This window comes from Cynocephalus volans, chromosome 7 (assembly GCF_027409185.1).
Source record: "Cynocephalus volans isolate mCynVol1 chromosome 7, mCynVol1.pri, whole genome shotgun sequence".
Lineage (NCBI taxonomy): Eukaryota > Metazoa > Chordata > Mammalia > Dermoptera > Cynocephalidae > Cynocephalus > Cynocephalus volans.
In genome coordinates, this window is record NC_084466.1 from 131,802,421 (window position 1) to 131,813,509 (window position 11,089).

At 45.0% G+C, this 11,089-nt stretch overlaps 1 protein-coding gene across 1 annotated transcript; it reads left to right on the forward strand.

The window, feature by feature from the left end:
• On the forward strand, positions 1–10,657 carry HIF1AN (hypoxia inducible factor 1 subunit alpha inhibitor). Its single transcript, XM_063101658.1, has 8 exons — positions 1–192; positions 447–697; positions 3,715–3,863; positions 5,781–5,926; positions 6,994–7,100; positions 7,512–7,575; positions 7,811–7,921; positions 8,757–10,657. Exons 1-8 carry the CDS (start codon positions 16–18, stop codon positions 8,799–8,801), a joined length of 1,050 nt encoding a protein of 349 aa, XP_062957728.1. The 5' UTR covers positions 1–15; the 3' UTR covers positions 8,802–10,657.
• Positions 10,658–11,089: the final 432 nt, after the last annotated feature.

The window sequence follows — 11,089 nt, forward strand, 5'->3', positions numbered from 1 at the left end:
TCCCTAGCGGCGGAGATGGCGGCGACAGTGGCGGAGGCTGCGGCCTCGGGCTCAGAAGAGCCCCAGGGAGAGGCTGAAGCCCCCGGTCCCGCCTGGGATGAATCCCAACTCCGCAGTTATAGCTTCCCGACCCGGCCTATCCCGCGTCTGAGTCAGAGCGACCCCCGGGCGGAGGAGCTCATCGAGAATGAGGTGGGGGCGGGGCCGCGCCAAAGTGGGAGGAGAGGTCAGAGGCGAACGGTGGAAGAGGTGGGGGACTGGCTGGGCTGTGGACAAGAATCTAAGGGGAAATGGAGAGGGTGGCGAGGAGAAATGGGGTTTGAGAGGTTCGTGCCGGTTAACGGAGAAATTATTCTGAAGTTGGGAAGTAGTTGGAATCATGGGAGGAGAACCAACCACCTCCCTGGGATTATTTTGTGTTTTTTGCACCTGGTGTTTTCGCTTAGGAACCTGTGGTGCTGACCGACACAAATCTTGTATATCCTGCCCTGAAGTGGGACCTTGAATACCTGCAAGAGAATATTGGCAACGGAGACTTCTCTGTGTACAGTGCTAGCACCCACAAGTTCTTGTACTATGATGAGAAGAAGATGGCTAATTTCCAGAACTTTAAGCCGAGATCCAACAGGGAGGAAATGAAATTTCATGAGTTTGTTGAGAAACTGCAGGATATACAGCAGCGAGGAGGGGAAGAAAGGTAAGTTTTGAGATCTTGATTTTAGGGCATCCATCTTCCTTTTCTGTACTTGTTTGAAGGTGTAGGGGAGTTGGATGAGTAGAGGTTGGTATTTTCCATCTCTCGATTTCTGCTGAATTAGCAGTCTGTTCTTCCAGCCTGTATGGGGTTTGAGTTAGTCTTAGTGGTTCTTAGGGCTGCAGACAGCTAGTTCTGTAGCTTGAGGGATGAGGGAAGGATTACGCTTGGACTGTAAACTCTAGTTTCTCATCTTCTTCATAAAGTGAGAGTCACGGTTCCCTAGAAGGGTCAGACAGGTGAATGAAACGAATGAAACTGTCTAGGTGAAAGCTATGATGAAGCCGAGAGTGAGAAGTCTTTACTTGACTCTGCTTGTTTCCATCTGGGAGTGGTCCAGGGTTGTCAGATATTCTGACTTTTCAAGAGAAGCGTGAAATTAGGATTTAAATTTAAAACCTTTTGGCTTTCAAATGTGGGCAGCTAGTTCAGATTTTCAAAAAAGCTGCGGGAGGCCAAACAAATGTATGTCATTGGATTTAGCCCTGAAATTGCCAGTTTGTAGCCTTTGTCCTAAAGTATTATGCTGGGTGGGGACAGTTCAAGCTGAAAAGTTGTATAGTTTGTTGTGATTTGGGGGTAAAGGATATCACGAGCCTCTAAGGAAGACCAGATTAGGTGGGGAGGTGGAGGGGGTGTTGATATTCCATGTTATGCCAGTAATAGCACACACAAGAAATACACATGGGAGAGTGATTCTTCCTCTTTGCTTTATCCCTAATTATGAGGGCAGCCTTTTATATAGGTCCTACACTATACCTATTTTGAGCATTTACTGTTCAGGTGTAATAAGTATATTGTTTAGATTCATGTTTGGGGAGTGGTGCTGACTCTTAAAGTTGCTTTCACTGAGTACTTCATGGTGAATGACCATCTCACATTTGGTGCCCAGTCCTGGGCTTCTCTCTAGTCTCCTGCTTCAGTTCTCTTCCTGACTTCCTGTCAGCAGTATGTGGCTAAGTGAATAGATAGGCACTATCTTTTTTTCTTCTTGACACTTAACAATTGCCATAATGATGGGACTTTGACCAAAAGGGTTTCTAAGATATGAACTGTGATTGATCCGTCCTTTATGTCTTACAAAGGCTGGTTCAGTTGAGTCATCTCATGTGTTAACTTCCTCAAATTCAGCATAGCTTGCACGTACACATTCGCACCCCCCCCCCCCCCCCCCCAGTGGTGAGAGAGAGATTCTTTTGAATGGTGCTGGTGGAATGGGAAATTTCACCAAATGAACATACACCCTAGAATGAGCTTAAGATAAGATGCGCGAATCTTCTGTTTCCTTAGTCAAAGTTTCTTGCTTCCTGTAGTGAGAGCATTTTGCCTCACTAAGTATGAGCTATGAGTTTACTCTGTACTTTATGGGTGATTAAAGGGTTTTCAAGAAAATTTTTTTACTATGTATAAGTTTTGCCCTATCAGCTGACTTTAGCACCAGCCAAGTCCACTGTACAGTTGTACAGGTTGTTGCCATTATGGGGTGAAAGGTATTAGGATCTTCTTTGAGCTATTTTGAGCATTTACTGTTCAGGTGTAATAGGAATATTGTTTAGATTCATGTTTGGGGAGTATTGCTGAGTCTTTCAAAGATGCTTGCAAAATTTTTGTGTGAATATGTATATTATAATCTCTTGGGAGAGTCCAGTGGTTGCGTTAGAGTCTTGAGGGTTCCATGTCCCCAAAAAGGTAGGTAGTGTTTTCAACTTATCAAGATTTTTGGTTAATGTTGCCTTACTGAATATGATTCTAGGCAGGAAGATGCCTTTGAGCCTTTTGAAGTAACTTTCTCAGGACCAGGGCAAGAGCTGCTTCTGTCTCTTATCTTCAGGTTTGGCCCCTTATTAGTGTCACTTGTTAGGCTTGATCAAGTGTGTCTGGGTTTTCATATCCTTTAAGTAACTTCTTTTTTTTTTTTTTTTTTTTTTAAAAAAGATGACCTAAGGGGATCTTAACCCTTGACTTGGTATTGTCAGCACCAGGCTCACCCAGTGAGCTAACCGGCCATCCCTATATAGGTTCCGAACCTGTGACCTTGGTATTATCAGCACCGCACTCTCCCAAGTGAGCCACGGGCCAGCCCTCCTTTAAGTAACTTCTGACATTCCTCAGATATGTTAGGATCCTGGGGTCTGTACTTGAGATGCCTTCTTCATCTATAGAAGGCTGCAGCAGAAAGGTGGCTGGATCAGTTAAGATAAGCTAGTCTTCAAGCCAGAGCTCAGCGGCCTGAAACAACAAAAGTTTATTTCTCACACATACTACATGTCCATCACAGGTCATATTATCTTGTTCACTTTGGGACTCAGGTTGCCCCAGCAGCTACTATCTGGAACTTTGCAGTTGCTGTAGCAGAGGAAATGAGGTGTGATAGTATGGACTGGTTCTTAAAATTACACTTGAAGGTAACACAGTTCACGTCTATGGACATTTTATTAGCCAAAGCAAGTTAAGTAAGCAAGTCTGGCTTCCAGGGGGAATGGAAAATAACACTCCCACTGGGAGGGAACCAACTTGTGAACAGTAATATGACCTACCACAGTGGTTGTCAAGGGCCAAAAGAGGAATCTTAGGTCCTGAGAGTCTCCGGAGCAAGGCTGATTCATCATTCTAAGATCCGTCGATAGGCTTCCAGGAATCTATGAAACTAAGAAAGTTCTATGTGTTTGTGCATTTTTATGGGGAACCTTCTTTGGATTCTTAAAGGATGTATTCTGTGACCCTGAAAAGGTTAAGAATCACTTCTTTAAAGTAAAACGTTTGGTGTTGAACAGAGCTCAAAGAAAGATAGGTAAGAATTCAGTTTTGTGAAAATTCACGTTGGTTAACATTTGCATGACTACAGCTGTTCTCTGTGGGAGATGCTGGTATGGATTTGGGTTTATATTTCCAGGTGTGGGAGGCCATGGCAGGGACTGTGTGTGGATGCACTAAGGGGATTTTCTTCTTGGGGAACGTAGGTTGTATCTGCAGCAAACACTCAACGACACTGTGGGCAGAAAGATCGTCATGGACTTCTTGGGTTTTAACTGGAACTGGATTAATAAGCAGCAGGGAAAGCGTGGCTGGGGGCAGCTGACCTCTAACCTCCTGCTCATCGGCATGGAAGGTAAGAAATCTTTCAGAAAGCAGCATGGCTTGGAGTCATATAAACCTTTCTAATCCTGTCTCCACCACTTACTAGCTCCATGACTAAGTCATTTAACTTTCTTAAGCCTCAGCGTCCTCATCTGTAAAAGGAACATAATAAAAAGGAACATAATAATGACATGTAAAATAGCTATGAAGAGTAAATGAGATAATGTATATTAAGTCTTTAAGCTAGTTTTATGCACTCTAAAAAGAAAGTTCCCTTTTCCCTTCCTCAGATGCTGTGTAAGTGCATATACTGAGATATTAGGGACTTCTCTGAAATACTGGTGCTGTACGGGATCTGTCCACATTCAGAAGATTTTTATCCAAATAAAAGGGGAAACTTATTTTTCCAATGTAAATTCAGTGTTATCTTTTAAATAGATAATACACTCATGGGACTCAAATTCTAAAGGTCTGAGTAGGCATGTAGTGATAAATCTCTCTTCTACCCCATCCCAGTTTCCTCCTTGGAGAATACTATGTTATTAGTTGCTTGTGTTCCCTGCTAGAGAATTTTATATGCAAACAAATATGTGAATGTGTTCTTTTGTGTTTTCTTCTTTTGAATAAAAGAAGACTTTAAACTCTAATCAAGAGAAGGAGATCTACTTATGGGGCAGAGTCATTGTCTCATTCTTATTTTTATTTCCTGTACTAGCTCAGTGCCAGGCCCATAGTAGATACTTAGTAAGAGGTGAATAAACTGGGTTGAACAAGGAAGTAGAGTAACTATTCATTGTTATTCACCACTAGGCTCTTAGGTCTCATTTCCTTTCAGATTTCTTTCCTTTCAGATCTCTTTCTTCAGATTTCGATCCTTTTCTGCCAGTATTAAATAAAGGTTTCCAGCAGTGCATCTTATTAATTGACACTTACCTGCCCTTTTGAAACTAACTCTTGGTTGACCTGCCAGGAAGGGGTCAGTTCTGGTTTACTTGACTCTGACTTTTTCTGTAGTCTTCCTTTCCTCTGGTAGGATGCAGGGAAGTGGATCCCTCAGGTAGAGATAAGAGAGCAACTCTCCTTTGAGGATACACATGGACTCTCAGCACTTAAGAAGGCAGCTGTCTTAGCATACCCAGGCAGAACTGGGGAATGTTTTCTAAACTCCAGGCCCTGAAGAGTTGGGTGTTCAACTCAAAGATTGTACAAAAGACAAACAACAGATGTGGCCCTGGTTATAAAGGAGTAGATGGAACATGTATACTCTAGGGCATATATATGCACTAATTCAAGGTGGTGTTTTAAGTAACGTGCCTTATTTGAATTATACAGCACTCTTTTAGGTAATGTGATATGCTTTCCTCTGATGAAAATCACCAGCATGCTCCAGTGTCGCTCTAAGAAGTGTTGCATCCACAGGTGTGTTGAAGTGGGAGCAAAGGTTGAGAATTTTTGAGCTCCAAAAGAGCTACCCAAAGCAGTACATGTTCATACAACTTAAAATGACTGGGTTCACTTCTCAAAGTAGATTATGTATGCATTGTTGATTCCAGTCATTTCCATCATTTCTAACTGTTCTGCTTCCCTTGAATTCCTGCCATAGTTAAGAAGAGTACAAGTATACACAGTATATTACTCTGCTAGACTTGTGAGTATTGGATGTGCTCTTACTTCTAATAAGGGTAGCAGCCATCATTTAGGAAAGACTTCTTTGCTAGCTGAAGATGGACCCTTAACCAGTGATGTTTGCTAGACTTATTATCAGTGAAAGTGTAACAACTAATTTGCTGAGAATTGTAGTTGCAGTTTTCCTGATTCTGTCTGAAATTTTGATTTGGAACCCTTAGCTGAGAGGGCAGGCCAAGTTTCTCTCCAGCACTGGGCCCTATGTTCCAGCCTGTGCAAAGAGCCACTACTCTGCTTTAAAAAAACGTCTGTCTTCCTTCAGGAAATGTGACACCTGCTCACTATGATGAGCAGCAGAACTTCTTTGCTCAGATAAAAGGCTACAAGCGATGCATCTTGTTCCCTCCGGATCAATTTGAGTGCCTCTACCCATACCCTGTCCATCACCCATGTGACAGACAGAGCCAGGTGAGCTTGTGTGTTCTGAGTAGGGTGTAGAAATCTACATCCTGCGAATGCCTTTAGGATCAAAGGCTGAAAAGTCTTTCCGCTTCCCTTTGGTGGTATGCTATGTTTGGATTACAGGCTGGTCTTGCTTTACAGACAAAACCAGAGAATAATTTCACAGTGTAGCTCACATATCTCAGGCTCCTGTGGTGGTCCCCAGATGTTTGTAAGTATAAACAGCCCTGCAGAGCTAATTCTGGGGAGCAGACTCCATCATTTATGCTGGTGGACTATGATTACTCTTTCATTGGCCCGCAAGTTTATGGAACAAAATGTGTATGTTTCCAGTGGGTTTAATTATTGTTTTCTTTTGTTATGGGTGCTGTTTCTTTTTGATATGAAGAAGGGTGAATAAAATTGAGGTATATCACTTAATGGATTTCCTGGATCTAAGTGAGGTATATGTTTGACTTTGTGGCCAGCCAGAGACGTTCTCTCCTTTCTTGAGAAAGCTGTCTAGCTACTTCATGTAGCTAGTTTGCTGGTTAGAATGAATATGTTTTGGGGAGAAAGTTTCTGAAAGTTTGGTTGAAGGATAAGTCCTAATTTCTTTTTTTTTTTTTGTCTTTTTTGTGACCGGTAAGGGGATTGCAACCCTTGGCTTGGTGTCTTCCGCACCGTGCTCAGCCAGTGAGCGCACCGGCCATCCCTATATAGGATCCAAACCTGTGGCGGGAGCGCTCCTGCGCCCCTAGCATCGCACTCTCCCGAGTGCGCCAGGGGGCCGGCCCAGACCTAATTTCTTATATCCTTAGGCCGTGGAGTAGATCTTCTGACCTCAGGAGCACTGAAGCCAAGGATTCTTTATCACTTAACATTTAAGCAGGGACTTTCTAACATCATTCTCTGAGAGAGACAGTTTCATGTGCATTTTATCTTCTGCTGGATATAAATTCTAAAGACTTCTTTTTTTTTTTTTTCCTGAAGGCATGTCTTTATTTTTAAGAACCAAACTGGCATGTGGTAGTTACTGGTAAAGATTTGGTGATTGACTGATTTTTTTTTTTTCTTTCTCTTGTACCTCTTAGGTGGACTTTGACAATCCTGACTACGAGAGGTTCCCCAATTTCCAAAACGTGGTTGGTTACGAAACGGTGGTTGGCCCTGGTGATGTCCTTTATATCCCAATGTACTGGTGAGGAGGTGGCTAGGGCTGGAGGCTTCTTGGGAGTTTTCTTTCCCATTCTCTGGAAAGCCTTATTGTGTCCCTTGTGAGTTGTGGCAGAATTGTTCCTTTTTGGTCTACAACGTTGGGATATCCAGATGTGAGCCTACTGAACATGGGGAAACGATGACCCTATCTCTAGGACAGGATGACAGTTCCCCAAGTCCAAACAGATCTGAGCAGCTTGTGGCTAAAAAAACTGTTCTTAGCTCTTTAGTGTTTAGAGACTCAACACCACTGCCTCTAGCCCCAGTGTGTGTTTTACAGATGAGTATGAAGATATTGTCTTCATTATTTCCTTTAACTGGTTTCTACCAGGTTTTCCATTTCTTCCTCTCAAAAGTATCAGTAGTAAACTGGAGCCTGTTTGTTTTCTTGCAGGTGGCATCACATAGAGTCATTACTAAATGGGGGGATTACCATCACTGTGAACTTCTGGTATAAGGTGAATATGGTTGATGTACGTTTTTTTCCTCAAATGGAACTGGGGCTGGCGTGAGGTAGGTGTAATATATGGTTTTGGACAGGAGTGGGGAGGAAGTGACTCCCAGGTCATTGGGGAAATGAAGAGGGATAGGATTAAATCAGGTTTCTTAGAAGGGAGGATGCTACTAGGAGTAATGGGATAACATTGAAGCCTGCTGTGAAAGGCATTTCCTGAGCTGCTGCTTCCTTTGTAGGGGGCTCCCACCCCTAAGAGAATTGAATATCCTCTCAAAGCTCACCAGAAAGTGGCCATAATGAGAAACATTGAGAAGATGCTTGGAGAGGCCTTGGGGAATCCACAAGAGGTATGTGACTGCCCCAAGGTGGCGCTTCTGTGGCTCAGTGGGTGGGTTGACCAGGGAAAGTCAGGATTGGTGTGACATTCTCTGTAGCTCCTCTGTCTCGGTATCTGGTGTCCTCTCCATAGAGGTTATGGGTATTTTTAGAAAATCCTTGTTTTCTGGTGAGAGCTGGGCTTGACTGGCGGATCAATTATAATCTGTTCCATGCTAGTAGTAATGTTCCCCACAGGGCTTGTGTGCCAGCTGGGGACCCCTGAGGGGATTCTCCTGGAATGGGTAGCAAGCAGTAAAGCATCTCCTTGCACTCTCCCAGCTGTGCCATGGCTGCTCTAGGTAATGTTGAGACTTGCTTCCCATGCAGATGTGCCAGTGGCCCATGGGGAAACAGGGAAGGTTTGTATTTGTAATGCTCTTGTCTCCTTTCTGTGGGTAGCTTCAGCATCCACAGATACCTGTGGGGTGGGGGGATGGCACCAGTCTCAATTGGCAGGTGACCATTTGTTGAGGATATAGAGGCAATTAACATTATTAAGGCACATTGGAGAAACATGCAGAAACATTCTTGGGTGTTTGGGGATTAACAGTTTGGTGCTACTTCCACTAAAATAACAGGGTGTTGTGTTAGGAAAGGTAATAGAAGAAGGACCCTGAGGAGCGGGCCATGCCCCAGAATACTGGATTGACCTTCAGGAAGAGAGCTGATTAGAGGGTTCACAAGATTGAATGAAAGCTTTGTCCCTGTCCTTGGCTGGACGTTGAATTGTCTCCAGATACATCCCATCCAACTCCAGGGCTAGGGGACAGGCAGTTCTGATTGGCTCCTCATGTCTTTTTACAGGTGGGGCCCTTGTTGAACACAATGATCAAGGGCCGATACAACTAGCCTGCCAGGGGTCAAGGCCTACTGCCAGGTGACTGCTATCCCGTCCACACCGCTTCATTGATGAGGACAGGAGACTCCAAGCGCTAGTATTGCACGCTGCACTTAATGGACTGGACTCTTGCCATGGCCCTGGAGGCAGGTGTTTGGGGCGAGACAGGGCAGTTGACGCTCCACTCCCATTTGGAGGGACTTCTTACCCTTGCCTCTTGTGCCCCAGCACCTTCCCTCTCTGCCCCTCTAAGGTCCTGCATTCAGTGTGTGGAGTCCCAGCTTCTGGTTGTCATGTCTGTGTGTGTTAGTCTGTCAACCTCAGGATGTGCGTGTGTGTGTGTGTGCCTGCACACACATGTATGTATGTTTCTCGTTCCCTCCTTCTGGGTTCGGATGTCACTTCTGGCTCTCAGCCCTATCTCCTACAACCTCAGTGCCTCAGCCTGAGAGAGAGGAGATGCTCTTGGACCTCCCACTGCATCTGGGCTGCAGGGCCAAAGCTAATCTGACCATTAGGTCTGTCTGTCTCCTAGTTTTTGCATAGTCAAGCTCTCGGCTGGGTGGCAGTGGCTACTGGGACTCCAATGGGGAGAATGAGAGGGAGGCTTGCCTTTGAGAACCTAGATAGCCTTCCTGTGAGAGAGGATTAAATAGGGTTTCAGCTGGGACCTACAAGCTCAAGCCATACATAGAAAGGACTTTGGGACATAAGAACCAAGGATTGTACATAAATCCCAAACTGGAGACACACATAGCTTCTCTCTTTTAGCACCAGCTCTTGCCCCTTTACTAGATATCAAGGGAGTTCTCCTAGCTGTCAGTTCTGTAGGTTCTAGGGGTGCAAGCCTGTGTGTGTGTGTGTGTGTGTGTGTGAACGTGTGTGTGTGTGTGTGTGTGTGTGTGTGTGTGTGTGTGTGTGTGTGTGTGTGTGTGAACTAGTGTGTGTGTGTGTGTTCACACTAGCCAGCCTCCCTGCTTACAGAGGTTCTCCACTGCTTACCTTGTCCAGTGGGACAGTACAGTGCAAGCCCCCAGGAAGTGCTGCCTGACCTAGCCTAAAGCTTTTGAACTTGGGTTTTAGCCATCATATATTGGTCAGGTCTCACTGCAACTTGCCTGTGGCTGACTGGCTAGAGCCTCCAGGTCCTATGACCCTCTCTGCCCAGGCTACATCCTCTACTCCTGCTGAGCTTCCTGGCTGAGTAGATGAAATGGGGTCAAGCTTAGGCAGCTAACGTCACTACCTGTCATCCACCTCAGGGCAAGGGCAAAATTGTAGCCTTGCCTCTTAAAGCCAGCGCCTCTGCCAGATCCCACTGTAATGTTCCACAACATCCTCAGTAGTCAGGGCAACTGGTAGAACATGGAAGTAGGATTTCCTTTTCTGTTAGTAGTTACTCAGTGGAACCCTCTCAGGGCTGCAGTTTACAGCTGGGCAGCTGTGCATTGCACAGCTCCAAGGGCCATCATTCACATCCAGTCAGTGAGAGTGGGGCCCCTGGAGCTGGGCGGTGTGGTGGCCGTGTGTGTACTCACCTCCACTCCCAACTCTATCCCCTTCTCTCTGGAAGGAAAGAGGAGTTGGGAAGTGTCTGGTTTTGTCATGTTTTTCCTTTTTTTCTTTTTCCCAAAGGTTTACTTCCAGTGTCTGAGCTGTGGCTCTCACCCCATAAGCTCAGTTTACAGTGCACTGATAGACTGAGAGGATGTGTGTGTATGTGTGTGCACACCTGTGTGTATATTTTGGGGAGGGGTGTTTATTTTTAGTACCCCATTCTGGGGTTCTCTGATGCATTGTGGGTGTGACGACAAGGTACCCTATCAAGTGTAGCTCTTTCAAATATAGTCAATGCTGGGAAATGTGATTGCAGTGATCTCCATCCCTCCATCTCTTTTGGGAAAGAGGAGCACAACAAAGAAAACAAGGCAGATGGAAGATAAACTTGGCCACAGTCACATTTGGAAAAATAGCAGATTATTTCCATTCTCCTTAGTAGGTCTGCTGCCTTCCTGTCTCAGCCCTTAAAGATGTGGGTGATGTGAGCAGGGAGGTGTGTGCCATTCAACTGGTCCTCACTGGGTACTGTGCCAACACAGGTCTGACCTAAGGTGGCCAAGGTGGGGAGGGAGAAAGCTAACTTTGGAACCTTCACAGGAATGGTCCTGATCCTTAGGCAATATAATAGTGACCCCTGATTTCTAGACACCTAATATGTGCCTAGTGCTTTTATCTTTGTTCCTCGCTATCCTGCAAGGTAGGTATTCTCACTTTACAGATGAAGAAATGGGCTCACAGA

Excerpts from the sequence above, each read along its gene's own strand:
- HIF1AN (XM_063101658.1), top strand. The coding sequence starts at position 16 with ATGGCGGCGACAGTGGCGGAGGCTGCGGCCTCGGGCTCAGAAGAGCCC. Across the intron at positions 5,927-6,993 it reads CATGTGACAGACAGAGCCAG|GTGGACTTTGACAATCCTGA; the intron begins GTGAGCTTGTGT and ends TGTACCTCTTAG. Across the intron at positions 7,576-7,810 it reads CTGTGAACTTCTGGTATAAG|GGGGCTCCCACCCCTAAGAG; the intron begins GTGAATATGGTT and ends CTTCCTTTGTAG.